Source organism: Fukomys damarensis, unplaced genomic scaffold (genome assembly GCF_012274545.1).
Source record: "Fukomys damarensis isolate Sample0158 unplaced genomic scaffold, DMR_v1.0_HiC HiC_scaffold_16, whole genome shotgun sequence".
Classification (NCBI taxonomy): Eukaryota; Metazoa; Chordata; class Mammalia; order Rodentia; family Bathyergidae; genus Fukomys; species Fukomys damarensis.
Window position 1 is genome coordinate 45,102,929 of NW_022900928.1, and position 18,543 is coordinate 45,121,471.

Sequence of the window (18,543 nt, forward strand, 5' to 3'; positions counted from 1 at the left end):
GGATCTGTCCTTAATCTGAACCTAGGAAAAAAATTTTCTGAAGAGATGATCCCTAACAATGCAATGATTAAAACTATTAATAGCTTGGAAAAAAAAAAGCGATCTTGCTCTATCACTTGCAGAATCAGACAAAAAGGCACAATAGACTTGAAATAATTATTTCTAAGGAAGAAGGTGGCACGGGAAAGTGATGGTATAATTTTAAAAGTATGTCATATACATGTATGAATCCACCAAAATTAAATCCATTAATCTGTATAATCTCATAAAAATGTAGGAAAAATACATACATCACTTCTAGCCTTAAGAACACTTGAGATACAAAATAATGAATGCATTTTTCATAAGGAATCTTTAGTCTTTCATTCACATGGAATTAAGCCTAGCAAATAAGCTTTCACCTACTGAACACTAAATAAATTAAAGTTAGTGAGGCTGACACAACAAATTTCTGATCATTAGAGACGGACAGCTCTGAACTAGCACGGTCCAACAAACATAACGTGGATTCTGTATCTGAGTCTAAAAGAAAAAGCCTAAAACAATAAAGAGATACTAAGGAGAAACTCTTTTTTCACCAAAACTATTAAAAACAAGCATATATTAACATTTATTATTTCTTATAAATAATAAAATTTTACCACCCTTCCATCATTTTTTACAGTCACTGATGAGAAGTAATGTTGACTTGGTCCACTTTTTTCCAAAGGACTACAAGGTTGTCTCCAAAATTGCATTTATTAATAATTGTTTAAACAACTGTTAACTGACACACATACTGAAATAAAACCATCTTACCTAAACCATAGAGAGCAATTTTTGTGCTTCCTTTTTGAAGCAAAACTGGACTAATATCTATCTTCTCAACAGACATTGAACGTCCAAAGTGATTTATAAATCCAGCACAACTTAAAATATCCAGGGCACAGAGTGCATCTGCCTATACAAAATATTATCAAAGAATATTAATGTGTATATAAAAATAAGTGACCCATATATGAGTATCATATTACTTATTATAATCATAATCCATATTCTATAGGTTGAGTATACCTTATTCAAAATGCTTCAGACCAGAAGTGATTCAGGTTTTGGAATTTTTCAGATTTTAGAGTTTTTCTGTAAAACACTTTGCCACTGAGCATCCCAAATCTAAACATCCAAAATCCAAAACTTTTTGACCAGTACGTTTCAGATTTTGGAGCATTTTGGATCTCTTGTTTTTGGATTAGAGATCTTCCACCCACAATTACAAAAATATTGATTAGGAAAAGTATCATTTCAAAACAAAATATGAATAGTAAAAGTATTTGATACTTTTTTCTATTACAAATTAGCTACAGCAACAAGAACCATATGCAACAAGAACCATAAGTTGTAATATGATATTACAACTATCATGATATCTTGGCCACTAAAATATAAAAATCAGCTGTGAAATACATGCTTTGTAATATTAAGTAGATCTCTTAAAAACTAGAGGAAAAAGACTATACATAACTAGACATATATTTGACGAAACAAAGATACTTTGAGTTTAGGACCTCTAATCTTACATCCTTATCAGAGGCAATAAAATAATCTAATGTAGATTTATAGTTGCTCAAAAAACAATCATTTCCTGTGACCATAAGCGATTATCAAAATACTGGTAACTACAGAGTACTATGAAATGTTAGATGTTTATTCCTACACCTGCTTATGCATTGTTAAACTCAGCTCTAATGATATAAAACAGTAATGGAGGGCCTGTTAGAGCTTTCAACGATAAAAAACAGTATATTGCAGTACGTGTGCCACAGATTGGCTGTCACTGATGTAAAAGAATAGCTCATACAGTAATTCTTACTTTAGATATTTTTTAAAACCAAAAAGCAGCATAAATACTCATATTAATGGTAAAAGTCGTTCTGACTTGATTCAATTTGACTACAAACTTCTGGGAAAACTGGTGGTCTCCACAGATAAACTAAACTGGTCATTTCTAAACCTTCACCTACAATAAAACAATAATTACCCCAGTGGGATCATCGTGATTGCCATGAATACTAAACACGGGAATTGAAATGTTGAGATTGCCATCTTGGTAGTTCACCCATGGAAACCTTTAAAAAAAAAAGAAGAAAAGTTAAAGTTTCTAAGAAGACAAAAGCTGTATTTCCCAGAGTCTCCTCAGAGACACTGACACAACTGCAGGCAAACTATGTGACCCAATTAGCAAATAACCACTGTTTTACAGCTTTAGAACATAAAATAGGCAACAATTCAATTAAAGTTTGAAAATATTTTGAATTATTACAGTTTAGAGTACGTGCTGGCCTCAAACTCACAGTGGGATACCTGGCAAAAAAAATTTCTCATTCTGTCTTTTCATTTTGTTTCTTTGGTTGTGCAGAAGCTTTTTAATTTGATGGGATCACATCTGTTGATTCGTGGTACTATGTCCCATGCAACCAGGGTTCTGTTTAGAAAGTCCTTCTGCCTATGACTTCAAGAATTTGACCTGTTTTATCTTCTAGCAGATTGTTTCTGCTTTAACATTTACATCTGATTCATTTTGATATTAGTTCAATAATATGATGAGAGATTTAGGTTTAGATTCAATCTTCTGCATGTGGTTAGCCAGTTTTCCCAGAGGCATTTATTAAAAAGGCTACCTATCCTCCAGTATATGTTCTTGGTCCCTTTGTTAATGTAGCAATTCTATTACAATTGTTAATAGAAATTTTTACTGCATCATTTAAAAACTAATCTCATACCTACATAAGCATATAAATATATTTTCTTACTTCTTGCATAAATGTTAGCATAGTTTAGATTTCTGATTTCTGCCCCCCTGCATTTTTTTTTGGTATTTTGAGACAGGGTCTCACTATGTAGTTGAGATTGACCTGGAGCTCACTATGTAGTCCAGGCTGGTCTCAAACTCACAGCGATCCTCCTGCCTCAGCTTACTGAGTGCTGGGATTACAGGCATGCGCCACCATGACTGGCTCTGCCTCCCTGTTTTTATCATTTTACATAGTTTAAAAATCATTCCATAGCAGTACTAAATTCAAAACGCTAACAGGCCGGGGATTTAGCTCAGTGGTGCCACCACCTGCCTTGCAAGCACAAAGTCCTGAGTTCAATCGTGATACCAAGAAAACCCAAAACCAAAATAAACAGCTTCCTTTTGCTTTTTGTTGGCTGGGAGAACACTCCACTGTATGGTTTACTGTATTGTGTTTAGGCAGTTCCCTACCAGTGACATTATTTTTTCCCAGCTTTTTGTTTTACAAACAATGCCAGAGGGAGTACTCTTGCACAAAGGCTACCCTTATGATAAGGCACCTGTAGGATAATATTTAGAAGGGAATTTTGGATAGAGACTTGTACATTTTTAACTATGGTAACTACTGCCAATTTCCCTCCATTGACTATTCAATTTATTTTGTTTTGTTTTGTTTTGTTTTTGTTTTTTTGGTATTTTGAGACAGGGTCTCACTGTGTAGATACAACTGACCTGGAACTCACTATGTAGCCCATGCTGGTCTTGAACTCACAGCAATCCTCCTGCCTCAGCCTCCTGAGTGCTGGGATTACAGGCATGCGCACCACACCTGGTGATGACTTCAAATTTACACGTAACATAATGACAATGTATCAGTACAGTTTCCCCAACCTCATCAACATGGCATATTATCAGGCTTTAAAATCTATGCTAGTGGGGCTGGGAATTTAGCTCAGGGGTGCGGCCGCCTGCCTTGCAAGCTCAAGGTCCCAAGTTGGATCCCCAGTACAAAAAATAGTAACGAAAATTAATTAATTTAAAAAAATCTATGCTAGTGGTTTTCACCCTGAGACTACACATTAAGAATTATGTGGGGAAGGCCGGGGATTTAGCTCAGTGGTTCCACTGCCCACCTCACAAGAACAAGGTTCAATTCCCGTACCAAAAAAAAAAAAAAAAGAATACCACTGCTTATGACACACTCAAAGACACATCAGTTGGCATGTGTATCAGGCATCAGTACTTCATAGGATTCTTAGTTAACTGTAAGAAACACTCAGGATTCAGAATCACTGATCTATGCCAAACTTACAGAACAAAAATATTTCAGTATGGCTTTATTTTATTTTTCTTATGAACAAGACAGAGCTTTTAAAAAAATATGTTTAAATGTCACCTTGTTTCCTTTTCTGCAAACTGTGTCCATATTCATTACCTACTTATACTGTCAGAAATTTTTTATTGACTTGAAAGGTGGACATGGTAGACGGCCCCAGGCAGAGGACAGCTGCCCATCTCATGGAATTCAGGAAGCAGAAAGCAAACGATACAGCCAGGAAGGGAGATAACAGCCTTCAAGGTCAGGGCTCAGTGCTACCCACCTCTTCTGACTAGGCCCCACCTTCCAACAGCAAGTTGGCTATATGGTCCCTATAACCCAATCACCTTTCAAAACTCCCTTCTTCACACACAAGGCTTTGGGAGGACAGCCGGATATAAACCATTACAGTCCATAAATTCTTTGACTCTTACTTCTAGAGGCTGAATCTCCCCTTCCCCCATGGGACGCTGACTTGAGTATGGGCTGGACTTCAGGGACTTACTTCTAATAAACGGTATATAGAAAGGAGAAAATAGCTTTATAGTGGAGAAATCTGGCAGGCACCACCTTAATCGAGTTAACACCACCAGTGATAAGTACTGTCAATTCCAAGTACCTCCTGACACAATGCTATCAAAGGGTCCTTCACCTCTGATACTCCTCCCCTAATCACAATGTACACAAAACAAAAGAAAGATCCAATAAAAGACATTCTACAAAATTCCCAAGTGATATGCTTCAAAAGCGTCAGCGTTACCATGAAAATACACGCCAGGAGTGGTGGTATATGTCTATAATCCCAGCACTCAGGAGGCTGAGTCAGGAGGATTGCTGTGAGTTCAAAAACAGCCTGGGCTACACAGTACGTTCAAAGCCAGCTTGAATTACATAGTGAGACCCTGTCTCAAACAACCACAAAGACATCTAACACATGTTAAAGGAGACCAGTGTAACACTTAAACACGCAAAGCGGTGCCCTGAACCGTATTTAAGAAGAAACAACATGGTATCTGTACCATTTGGGGTTCTAGAGAAATATCATAAATTTCAAAAGGACAATGCTCAAAAGAAAAAAAATGATATATTTGACTACATGAAAATTAAATATTTTGGTCACAAGACTACATAACATCAAGACAATCTATAGATTGCCTAGCAACAAAAATACTTAAGCCTAACAAAGGCCATCTAGAATATATAAACAACTGATACAAATAAGGTAGGAAAAGATTTTTTAAATCCCAACAGAAGATATCAAAGAGGATATAAAAATCTAAGATATTCAGTCCTAATATTTTGTACAAATGATATACAAAAAATCAACTGCACTTATCATGAAAATAGTTTATAGTGAAGGTAAAATGGCTAATTGCTAATGTGTTTATTTGTATCACACAGAAGTAAGTTTTATTACTCAAATAATAAATATACTTACTTACTAAAACCAAAGTTGACTGACTGATCGCTGATGATTTCGAACTGTACTGGACGATCACCCATACAATATTTTCTAAGTAACTCCAGGCAAGTATGTAATGTTTTTCTTGAAGGCTTATTTTCATGGAAAAGATCACCACCTAACAAAATAAAATCTACCTAATCAACAGAAAATAGTGTTAAGATTAGTAGATTTTAAAGATAAAAGAGTTTAAAAAAATTTTTTAAAGATGAGATAGAAAAACTTTCACAAGACACTATTATATATGGCAACTTAAAATCTTATGTTTTATTTATTTAAAGGGACTTCAAATCTAGTAATTAATCTTATTCCAATTTAGATTCTTAAACCCCATTCAAAAAGCCACCTCTAAATTACTACAGTAAATACTTGAGTCAAGTTTTCCAAGGCAATTACATTACATTTTTAAAATTTTAAGTAAAACACAAACTTAGTACTTTAACAGAAGACAGAAATATCAATTCAATCCAAGTTATTCCTTGAATTATTAGGAGTTCTTACATGCACCATTATCTAAGGAAACAGCAATCTAGAAAACAGATGGTGTCCCTGACCTCATTAAACATTTTGGGGGCCAGGGATTTAGCTCAGTGGTTCCACTGCCTGCTTTGAAAGCTCTAGGACCCAAGTTCAATCCCCAGTACCAAAAATAAAAAATAAAAATAAATTATTAAAGATTTTAGATATAATAATGACTAAAATAAAAACACTCCTGATTGAAATCCCAACAGTATATTTCACAGAGCTTGAGAAAACAATCCAAAAATTCATTTGGAGCCAGAAGAGTCGTAGAATAGCAAAAGCCATTGTAGGCAACAGAGACATGGCAGAAGGTATTACAATTCCCAACTTGAAACTATACTACAAAGTCATTGGGATAAAAACAGCATGGTACTGACAAAGAAACAGACCCAAGGATCAATGGAATAGATTAGAAGATGTGGAAACAACACCAGACATACTCAGATACTTCATCTTTGACAAAGGAGCCAACCATCTTCACTAGGGGAAGGATAGACTCTTTAATAAATGGTGTTGGAAAAACTGGCTTTCAACTTGCCAAAGATTAAAACTAGATCCCTATCTTTCACCATGCACTAAACTAAAATCCAACTGGATTAGAGATCTACATCAAAACAGAAACACTAAGCTTACTGAAAAGTAAATTAGGTAGAATTCTCAAAGACATTGGCATAGGAGAAGATTTTATGAACAAATTCTCAGCAGCACGAGAACTTGCATGAAGAATCAACAACTGGGATCTCATTGTATTAAAAAGTTTTTGCAGTGCAAAAGAAATCACCAACAGAGCTAAGAGCCAGCCTACAATGTGGGGAAAAAAATTTTTACCAGCTACTCCTCAGACAAAGGACTATGTAGAATATATAAAGAACTCAAAAAACTCAAGACCCCCCCGCCAAATAGAAAGACCCAATTCAAAAATGGGTATTTGAAATGAACAGATGCTGGGGTCCAGCCTCGGCAAGAGTTCAGGTCCTGAGGAGGAGGGGTGGAGTCAGTGCTTGTGAAGGAAAGGAATGAGACACTCTCTGTAGGTATGAGATAGTGTGCTTTTGAACATTAGAGGACTTCTTTATATCATATAGTAAAGGTTACATATGGAAATTGGCATACATTCACATTTCTAGATAAACCTTTTAAGGTTATTTTACCAATAAACTACAGCACATACCTATTTTATTATTCTTTCGGGGAACATTTTGTCTATTGCCTCAACTATGATTATTATTCAAGCAATCTCCTAATGAAAGCGAAATCAAAAGAACAATCCAAGCTTGCCTCCATTTTTCAAAGTTCATATGTCTATTTCAGTCACAGTGGAAAGACTGCAGTCAACTCTTAACAGGTCACTAGGTTTTAATAAAGAATTATTGTAGCTACTCAACTTCTTGGTTAAACTTTCATTCTATATAGTCAGAAAGCAAGTATTTTGCACTTAAGTAGCCTTTTTATAATAACTATTCAGCTACCTGGCAATAGTATTTTAGTGCGTGACATCACTGTGTTCCTGAACATTTCATTCTTTCTGCAAAGGGCAAATCTTGACAATTTACTAATTTTTCATCTTTCCACACCATTCTAACTCCATCTATGTAAGCCCCAGTGTAGGAAAAAAGGGGGGTTGCCTAGTGGCCATGACATCACTCCACCACAAATCTTTGAGCACCGCTCTGGGATCCCTATTAAGTGAGTGGACACTCGGAAGAAAGCTGGGGGGTTTTTGTCAGAGTGAAATCCTCAATTACTGAAAAACAGGAAACCCCTTCAAAGAAAGCCCCTGGATCAGGGGTCGTGCTTAGGGGGTGCAATGACTGACACAACTGACACATATTTCTCAGAAGTAGCTTGTACAGGCTTCCTCACTAAAACCAAATTTCCTGTAATTACAATTGAGCCAATCAACAGTGCAAGTAAAAATAAAGGCCAGAGCAATGCTTTCAACCCAAGGCCCGTCATTGCTGGAACTTTGTCAAGCAGCAACAGAGGAACCGTGGGCCTCACCAAACAGACATTTCTCTAACAAAGAAGTAAAAGCAGAAAATAAATATGTGAAAAAATGTTCAACATCACTGGTCATTCAAGAGATGCAGGTGAAAACAACACTGAGATTCCACCTCACCCCACAAAGAATGGCTGCTATCAAGAAATCAACCAATAACAAATGCTGGAGGGGATGTAGGGAGAAAGGAATCCTTCTTCATTGTTGGTGGGAGTGCAGTCTGGTGCGACCACTGTAGAAATAAATATGGAGATACCTCAAAGAATTAGGATTAGAGCTTCCATTTTTCCCAGCTATCTCTCTTCAGGGTATCTTGCCAAAACAATTAATCATACCAGAGTGATACATGTGCACCCATGTTTATAGTGGCACAGTTCATACTAGCTAAAACTTGGAAACAACCCAAATGCCCATCAACAGGAGACTGGATAAAGAAGATGTAGTTTTCCTATAAAACGGAATAGTACTCAGCCATAAAGAATGAGAAACTAGCCAGGCGTGGTGGCACATGCCTGTAATCCCAGCACATGGGAGGTTGATGCAGGAGGATCGTTGTGAGTTCAAGACCACCTGGGCTACACAGTGAGTTCCAGGTCAGTCTCAACTACATAGTGTGAGACCCTGTCTCAAAATACCAAAAAAAAAAAAAAAAAAAAGAGAGAGAGAGAAACTAGACATTTATAGCCAAATGGATGCACATTGAGGCTATACTCAAGTGAAATAAATAGGACACACGAGTAAATACTGAATAGTTTCTCTAGTGTGAAAAACTAAAAATGTAAATAAATGATATAATTGAGAGTGAGAAATAGGAAGAAAAAGGCTAAAGGGGAAGTGGGAAGGGGAGCGAAAAAGAAATAAGGGAAAAGAAAAAAATGTGAAAAAAAGGATAAAATGGAAACAAAGTCTTTGTAAATAGGGAAGGGTAAAGGGGGTAAGGGAGGGCAGGGGTATGGGGAGAAAATAAGAACCAAGGCATATCATGTAAAGGTACAAGATCCCAATGATGAATGTAACTGCATTGTTTGCTTTAAGTGTACCAATGAACAATGAGGAAAACAATAAATGGGTGAGGAAAATTGCTGTGTACCTAAACGTAAGTCAGACTCTGACTAGAACAAGTATGTAAATAAAATGAAACGGAGATGTCATTACAATGAATCCAGAGGAAAAGACATTCATGTGAGGACAGAAAGTCTGGGAGGGATGTACTGACACAGTGGCATCAGAGTCACACTACGGACAAACAAAATTTTGAGGAAATAGTATCAGTGGAGAGAAATCACACGGGAAAAAAAAAACAAAACAAAACACAATCACACTTTCCAGAAGTATATAGGTTAAAGAAATTTATGTTCTTAAAAAATAAATAAATATGAAAAGACATTAAAAAAAAAAAGAAACTGAAGTTCTCAAGTATCCAAAAGAACAGTGGAGTACAGATCATTGTGGCTATAGCAGTCAGGGGAACTTTAAGAAAAATGTAAGATTTAAACTAGGCCTTTAAAGAAAATGATCATAATCAAAAGTTATGGAACAAAATAAACATATAAAAAATACACTGGGGAAATGAGAAGATGTTGGCTTAATGAGTATCATTTGCAAGATGGAAGAGTTGTGGAGATTACTTGCATAGCAGTGTGAACGCACTACTTGACTACACTTGAAAGAAAGGTTAAGATGGTGGATTTTCATTTTATGTGTATTCTACAACAATTTTAAAATGTTTTTAGCAAATGTTTTTAAAAACTAACTTGTGAGTCCAGGAAACCCTGAGAAGGACTCAACTTACTTCTGTGGTATTCCTGCCAAATTTGCAGAACCTGAATCAAACCATGAAGAAATATCAGACATTTATAACTCAAAAAACACTACAAAATAACCAGCCCATACTCTTTAAACATAATGTGGGTCATGGAAGACAAAAGCACATTGGGTAAATGTACTAGATTAATGAAGATGAAAAAGATAAATGCAATATGTAATCTTGGCTTAGGTACTACCCACCTGTCCCTAAACTGCCATAACAAACATTACTGGGACAATTGGCAACATATTAGAACTATGTAATAGTACTGAATCAGTATTACTTTTCTAGTTTTGATATGTGTACCATGGTTATACATGCAATTTACACTTAAGTGGCTCACGAAAATGTGGGTGTGGGTGTGTATAAAGAGAAAAACGAAGAGCCAGGGATTTAGCTCAGTGGCAGTATGACTGCCTCACAAGCACAAGGTCCTGAGTCTGATCCCCAGTTCCACAAAAAGAAAAAGAAGACAGCGCATGTGACAAAATATTAGAAAATCTAGGTGAAGTGTAAGGAACTCTTTGTACTATTCATGCAATTGTTTCAGTAAGACTATTAAAAATAATTTCAAAATTAAAAATATTTTAAAGACTCTAATGAACAGGGGTATAAAAATAACACTAACTACATGGTATGGACCCACATAAGATTTTTCAAGACTGAAAAGTCGGGAAGAATTTAGAGTTCCACAACAAACACTAAATACATATAAATATAATATGCACCTGCAAGTTCAGCATGGTACCCTTCGGGCTGAGGGAAGCAAGTGGATTAAGGGATGCTGGGAAGGGAATCAGGAAACAAAAGTCAAGGAAAGGACAAAGAAGTGGCTTGGGTTCAGGGAAAGAAATGTTTTAGATTAAGAAAGATCATGTGCAGGATTTTCTGGCAGAAACAGACCACTTTTGGCCATAAGATTCTCTACCCTCCAGAAAGAAGAATCCATCTTAAAAGGATATAATGCCAATCATTCTTTCACTCAATTAACAAATTAATAGGAGTACCCACTACTTTTTACATCTTTTCTAGATAATATCAATAATTATCAACAAGCAGAAAAGGTTTTTCACTCTCATGGAGGGTACCTTCCAATAGAAAACACAAAAGGGTAAATTACTTCAGGGCTATGTGATAAAATAATACATAATGCTACGAAAGACCTCTTCAAAAAGGTAAAATCTGACCTGAGAAGTCAACCTAACAAGATTGAAGTTCTCTAAGCACAGTAAACTAGAGCACACCAGTAAAGACAGAACCCTGTAAACCAGGCAGAGTTGGAGAAGTCTCCTGGCAGGAGCCAGAGCAAATCAGCCCTGTAGTTTGAATTTTACTCTATGTTCAAGGGAAAGTCATTTAGAAGATTTTAAGCAGCACAAGGACAGACCTGATTCACGATTTTAAAAGTTCACCTTAGCGGCTATGCTGAATGGATACAGGGGGAGAGAATGAAGTGGAAAGAGTAGTGGAGTGCAAGTGCACTTCAGGCAAACTGCAATAAAAGTTTGGTACTAGATCTACAAGTGTGAAGATACAGAGTAGTGAGGAAGTTCCATTTATATTCCGAAGGAAGAACTAAAGGCTTTACAGATAAACTGAACAGAAACTATAGAAGTCAAGGTTATTAATTTGCAAGTCACTAGCATTTGTTTATCCTTCTACTCTTTCCTGAGCTCTAAAATGATATTCAACTCCCCACTAGAATGTTACCCTGAAAGGCCTATTGAAATTTCCAATTCTAAATTAGTGTAAATCAGAATTCATTACCTTCCCACACAAAAAATTATTCATCTAATTCTACTACTGGTAGCACCATCCACCCATCAACATATTTCAGTCATTGTCATCCCTTTTCCTCCATCCTCACTCCTATAACCCAGATACCCAAATCCTACTTTTGTAATATCTCTTGCATCCGCTTCCTCTTTTCCATTCCTAATGCCATTGTTTGTTTGTTGTTGTTGTTTGGTTTTTTTTGGTACTGGGGATTGAACTTGGGACCTTGCGCTTGTGAGGCAGGTGGTGGGCAAAACAGCCTTCTGTAACAATTCATTCTATTACACCCATGCTGCCAGAAAACTGGCCACTGAATTCAGTACAAACTCCACTGTGTGGCATTTGATGCCCTCCTCAATGCAACTCAAACCCTCATTTGTAGACTTTCAGCATGCTAACACACGGCCTACAACCGAGGCAGAGACTTGCTGGTCACCTAACACACTTTGTACAGTCTCATGTCTGTGCTTTTATTCCTGCTCCACAAGAAATGTACATTCTCTATGTTCTTCAAGCATCAAAGTCTATTCTTCTTCAAAGCCCAAGTCTAATGCCACCTCCTTCATTAAGCTTATCTTGCAATTCTCATCTAATTGTGATCTCTTCCAGCTCTGAATTCTCAGGAAATGCTGCTTATGATTTTCTTACATCTCCTGCCATATAACTTTCCATATGTGTATTCTGGATGTTTTCTCCCATATTCTAGTTTGCTACATGTTCTTTGAAAGCACAAACTATGACAGCAATATATGCACTTCAGATAGAAATTGACCAGGCACACATTAAACACCCATGAATATTCGTAAATTATAAGAAAACTTGCATCAAAGTAGCTCCTACTTGAATTAAGGACATAAAACATACAAAATCTGCTTTGAAAGGATGGGGATTTAGTTCAGTGGTGCCAGAGCTGCCTCCCAAGTGCAAGGTCCTGAGTTTGATCCCTGGTGGGAGTGCGATCTGCTTTGAGCTTTTAATATATTGATACTTAGGCAGTGTGAGCACACGAGCCTTCGAAAATAAATCAAACTTCAGAGAAAAGAGCCTGTTGACCAAGGAAATAGAGTAGAAAACCCACAGATATAAACCAAACTCACTTCATTTTCCTGAGCAAGTCTTAAAATTTCATCAAGTGTGACAAATGTATCATTTCCTCTCACTGCATCTTTCTCCATAAATCCAAGATGAATATCAGTTGCAACTAAGATTTTAAATGTACTTTCATCAACACTGTATTAAAAAATAAAACATTTGAATGCATTAAAAGATATTCAAGCAAAAGAGACATAGGGACAAAATAAATTACAGCAGTTATGTATGGAATAAAATCATTTTTCTATCCTTCAACTTGGTCTGAAATTTTGAAGTATTAAACAGTTAAAATCACAGTTTCCCTAGCCATTAACTCAATACAGACAAATGTATATAATTTTTAAAGGATTCTGTAAATGCTTCAGAAATATATAACCTTGTTATAACCAGTTTTATATACGCTCATATAATCCCGATCTTACAACTTGCTTCTCCCCTCCTATTCTGTTGCACCATAAAAACCCAAAAGGCTTTGATCGTTATTTCTAAACTTGGCTTATCAGATTCTGCACAATTTTAGGAAAATAAAAATTTAAGTCTTCTAAGTTTAAAAGTTAGATTTTATACTATCTAGTAACTTACATTCAGATCCCTGAAAATACTTACTTGACTTCACTATCTTCATAGTTACTTTTTCATTAATAAATTTGGGGAAGTAAAACAAAACAAAACAAAACAAAAAACTTTCAATTCAAATGAAATTTTGTACAAGTACTTTCATATGAAGCAGAAATACAATAGTTATTAACACTCTTAAACTTATTGTAACTTTTTTTGAAACAGTTGTCACCGTAGGTCCAGCTGGCCTTAAACTTGTGGTGATCCTCCAGCCTCAGCTTACCAAGTGCTGGGATTATAGGTGTGCACCATAACAGCCAGCTTAATTGTTTGTTTTGGTACCAAGGATTAGGGATGGAACTAAGAACCTTGTGCTTGTGAGGCAGGCAGTGGTACCACTGAGATAAATCCCTGGCCCAGCCATCTTAATTCTTTAAAATAATTTTATGATCTCAACCTGAAAAATAAAAAGGGTATGTACAGAGAAATTAACTAATCTATTGCTCAACAAATGACAGAAACAGCAATAAATACTACAATGAAAACTCAGGCTATTCCTACCAAACCAGAAAAGAGTTTAAAAAATTTTTTTTCCGTATCTATCTCCCAAATCCAAATCTTTATATATAAAAAAAATTTAGCAAGATTTTTCTTCAGAAACTTCAAAAATAATATGCACAAAGTTCTGATTGCTACACACAAACATTTCAGATCAGATTACTACTTCCACAGTAGTGTACAGGGTATTTTCATTAAAATTTTCTCATTCAACCCTCAAAGTTAATCTGAGAAAGGCATTATTATTCCAATTATACAAAAAAGGAAGAAACAGACAAGGCTCAGAATTGCTGACTTGCCCAATGTCACAGTTAGTTTTGACCAAATACTTGAAACCAGGTGAACTACTGCAAGTCTAAAGCTTTTTCCATTTAACTTTTGCATACATCCACTTTATTCAAATTTATTTTCAACTCAATCAATAGTAGAGCAATTTACTCTAAAAATTTACTTAAGTAAACCCGCATTGACTAATAGGATTTCAACGCGAAAATGTAAGGATATTTACATCTTAAATATTTTAAGACAAAGCCTAAGAACATAAGCTTACATACTGTAGCAATATAACAAATTACTGCAAGACTCCAAACTATTCCACTGCATTATTTTTTCAATAATAAACATATATAATATAGACTTTTACACATTCCAAACGTTCTTTTTGATGATTAACACTTCCTGTCCAAAGGTAAATCTGCTTACTGCTAAATTTTCTTTAAAGGCGCTCACAGTTGATATACTTTAAAAAACAAAAGTAACAATGGATTCCAGAAGTCACAGGCTTACAGTGCATCTGTAGGACTCATTTTTCTGGCCAGTAGACCTTCTCTGGGACCAGATTTCTCTCCAAGTAGCCCTGGGTGTTGTGTTCAAGTACGTCAGAAAGCTCACTCGATTTCAAATTCTAAAAACAAGTATCATAAAACACATTTTTGAAAAAGTTGTACTTAACCAACATGAGTCAGGTTGCAAAGGGTACAGACAAGTCAATTTGAAATTTTGGAAAACACTTATTTTCATCAAGCATCTACTCCTGTGCCACTGTGGTTCCACGATTATGGTTACATGATCTATTTTCTTTTTCCCTTGCTCCTAATAAAAATAAATGTAGATTAAATAGACAGAAAGGGTCACATAGGATTCTAGTTCAGCACACAACTCTGCATGTGCAGAAATATTTAAATTGCATGCATAGGTCATTCTGAAGCCCGGAAGCAACCTCGTATTTCCCCTCAAACATGAGATTCCGGATGGCATGGGCTTGTTTTTGGAAGAGAAGGACCCTATATATAAAGCTAGAATAAATTAACAACCAAGCACGTGGTCTGCGGAGAAATGCCTTTGAGCGCCAGCACAACTACTAAAGTGGCCTGATTTTGGAACCACCAGCAGCAGCCACGAAAGCACTCCCAAATTCCAGGTTTCGCCAGCCCCAGCCACGGGACTCTGAAGCCAGAACGCGAGCACTCCAGAGAATCCTCCCAGAGGGTCCTACTCACTCTGGGCGTCGGCCCCAGAACCTGTAAAACATGCGATTTCCAAATTCCTATAACTGTACTCTTCAAAGCCTCACCACACTGCACGAGGCTCTCTTCTACTCCGCAAAAGGGGGCGGGATTCACGAGAACACCCAGCAGGGACCCAGGAGAGAGCGCTGGGCCGTAAACCCGAACTGGGCGCGGGAAAACAGCTTGTGTCTCTCGCGATACCTCATGATGATGTAAGCGGTCCTTCTCGATTCTCATTGGCTGAAGAATACGGTGAGGCGTCAGGGGCAGGAGCTGTGAGGCCCCGCCCCCGCTAAGGAGCCAATCCTGAGCAGACCGGGAACAGACCCGGAAGCGAGATTTGCGACGGTGATTTTCTTCTCTGTACGGTGGGTAGCTTGTCTGTTTTGCACCAGGGTTTTTCTGGTAGACTCTGTCTAATTTAAAACTGGTTGTATAGAAGTGATCACCTTTTGATCTCGGCCTAGCTGTGGAGCTATAACAGCATGGGTGGTCCTAAGTAGGACCGAGGTAGCTTCCTCGCCCTTGGCTGTCTGGAAGGCCGCAGGCGTGATTCCCTGGCCTGAGAGTGACCAGCCTTAGCCAGAGTTGGACTGGCGGCTCTCACATTCCCACGCCCCAGACCCTTCATTTCTTGCTTCCCTTTATTGTCGGCCTTGGGTCCCCGTATTAGTCCAGTAAAAGTAAATGTGGAACATTTTAATTAGAAGATGTAGTCTTTCAGTTCCATTGAATGGTTGTTGGTCTGTGGCAAATTGTTTTAATTTATCCAGACCTCAGCGCATTAACCTGTAAAATGGGACTTATAGCCCCATCTATCACAGAATCATTTTTGAGGCACTGTAAGAGATAGGCACTGGCAAAATGAAAGATAAGTTAGAAGACACATTACTTCCTGGTTGGTTTTTATTAAATGAGAATCTGGTTTTATTTTACACGCTGAATCAAGGAGATGCATGTGCGTTTGACTTTTTAAACTAAACATACCAGGAAAGTTTCATATATAATTTATATATCAAATTGTTAATTCAGAATTTATATAAAGGGAGTTTTTAATAAAAATGAAAGTCATGTTGCAGGGGGTAAAATCTGTGCCATAATGTCACTATATTTTATATAATTACCAATGAATCTTAGATTACTATCTAAATTTTTAAGGAATTAATGTATGATCACTTTTGCTTTGCAAGGTTCAGGAAATAGTTTGAGAATAAAGAAAAAAGTGGAGGCTGGGCGTGGTGGCACACGCCTGTAATCCCAGCACTCAGGAGGCTGAGGCAGGAGGATTGCTGTGAGTTCGAGACCAGCCTGGGCTACATAGTGAGTTCCAGGTTAGTCTCAACTACATAGTGAGACTCTGTCTCAAAAAAACAAAAAAGAAAAAGTGGAAAATCCAAGAGAAAACAAAACAATTCTTACAGGGTTTCTCAAAAGACTGAAAAGCTGGATAGCCCTTCTTTAATGTAAGCTTTGTAGTTTGCAGTGAATTTGTAGGTCTAGAGACGGTAATGAACATGAATGGTAGATTCAAACTTGAGTCTGGTGTTCTTGCCACTAATAATAAAATTGAATAACACATGATTGTGTGTGTGCTATTAAACATGTGAAATTAAATACAACAAAATCAGTATCTTAGCGATATAACTAATCCTGGATTGTTTCAGAATTCAGTCCAGGTAAAAGCAAGTGATAGGGCTTTAATTAAATTTAATGCTACAAATATTTCTTAATCCCTGCTATATCCAAGTGGGACCTACATGTAAATTAAGTCTGGTCCCTATCCTTCAGTTTATAATCCTAAAATGCTAAAACTGAAAGTTGACGAAACAAGACAAATTGTAGCATCAAAAACAAAACAAAAAATAGATCTAATGAATGAAAGAATCAAGATCAAGGATGGGCTGGGGATTTAGCTCATTGGTTCTGCTGCCTGCCTCCCAAGTGCAAGGTCTGGAGTTTGATCCCGGTACAAAAAAAGAAATAAAAAAAGATCAAGGATCAAGAATGAAAGAGATAACCTCTAAAAATAATTTTGAAAGGCCAGTAAGATTTCAACAAATATAACTTGGAAGCCGAGAAGTTGTTAGAAAATGATTATAATTCTCATTTTTAGTTAAGATGTATGTACTGTGTAAGTCTTAAGTTGATAATAGTTTACAAATTAATATGGCACAAGGCAAGTGTGAACTACACAGCAAAAACTTGTCTCAAAAAATAAATTAATTAATATGGCAGCCTAGTAGAATAAACATGACTGCCTTCAGAAAGCCTTCTTTAATCCTTTGAGATGGCTGACTCATACCCCCCTCTATACTCATAGGATCTGGATATGATTCAGTCATAGCACTTAGCACATTGTCTTCTCAGTCACCTCTACTAGACAGTAAGCTTCTTGAGGTACAGACTGGATCTGTTCATTTTTAAACCCCAGTACCCAATGATTCTATTCATATTTGTTGAGTAGAGTGAATGACAGCCAAGATTCAGTTTAAAACAAAGAGCGAATTAAGAGCTATATCTGCCTGCCAGTGAATAAGACTGCTTTTTTTTTTTTTTTGGTACCAAGGATTGAACTCCTGTCCTTGCACTTGCAAGGCAGGCCACCGAACCGCTGAGCTAAATCCCCAGCCCTAAGACTGCTTTTTAAGGCAGCAGGTTTTCCCTTGCTGCTTCCCCTTCAGGCTTGAAATTATTGAAGTAGAAGTAGGATAATAATTACAGGTGCTGGGATTGAGGATTTAGCTCAGTGGTGCTGTACCTGCCTTGCAAGCGCAAGGTTCTGAATTCAATCCTGGGTACCAAAAAACAATAATAATAATAATTACAGGTGTTGTAATAAAGATATTGCATTAATAGATTTGGCCTCATAAGCACAAGGTCATGAATTCAATCCCCTGTACAAAAAAAAAAAAAAAAAGAGAGATTGGACAGATACCCTTTTAGGGCAATGGTGGTGAACCTTTTACAGAATGAGTGCCCAAACTGTAACCCAAAACCCTCTTATGCATTGCAACGTGCCAACACTGCACTTAAACCTTAATACTGAGCTTTTAGTTTAGAAAAAATAACTCATACATCAACATCTTTTGTCTTAAAAGAAAAACATAGTAACACCAATGCCATAGTTTGCACCACTGTTTAGGGGCTACTTCATCTTTAAGAATCCTGTA

General features: G+C 36.8%; 2 protein-coding genes across 4 annotated transcripts in view; one reads left to right on the forward strand and one right to left on the reverse strand.

The window, feature by feature from the left end:
• The window catches only part of Mre11 (MRE11 homolog, double strand break repair nuclease), a 57,499-nt gene extending 41,938 nt beyond the window's left edge, over positions 1-15,561 (reverse strand). For 2 of the 3 annotated variants that reach the window (XM_033764291.1, XM_010633660.3), the window contains exons 1-6: positions 15,439-15,561; positions 14,652-14,769; positions 12,755-12,887; positions 5,530-5,690; positions 2,018-2,105; positions 799-940 (exon numbers count right to left, since the gene is read on the reverse strand). In XM_033764291.1, coding sequence (XP_033620182.1) covers positions 799-940; positions 2,018-2,105; positions 5,530-5,690; positions 12,755-12,887; positions 14,652-14,671 — 544 coding nt within the window. In that variant the 5' untranslated portion in view covers positions 14,672-14,769; positions 15,439-15,561. Of the gene's footprint in view, positions 1-798; positions 941-2,017; positions 2,106-5,529; positions 5,691-12,754; positions 12,888-14,651; positions 14,770-15,364 lie in introns of all 3 variants that reach the window. The other variant, XM_010633659.3, reaches the window with a different exon arrangement.
• Positions 15,562-15,676: 115 nt separating this feature from the next.
• Positions 15,677-18,543, forward strand: part of Ankrd49 (ankyrin repeat domain 49) — a 7,069-nt gene continuing 4,202 nt past the window's right edge. Inside the window, exon 1 of the mRNA XM_010633664.2 lies at positions 15,677-15,741. The gene's annotated coding sequence lies outside the window, so the exon portion shown is untranslated. The remainder of the gene's footprint in view (positions 15,742-18,543) is intronic.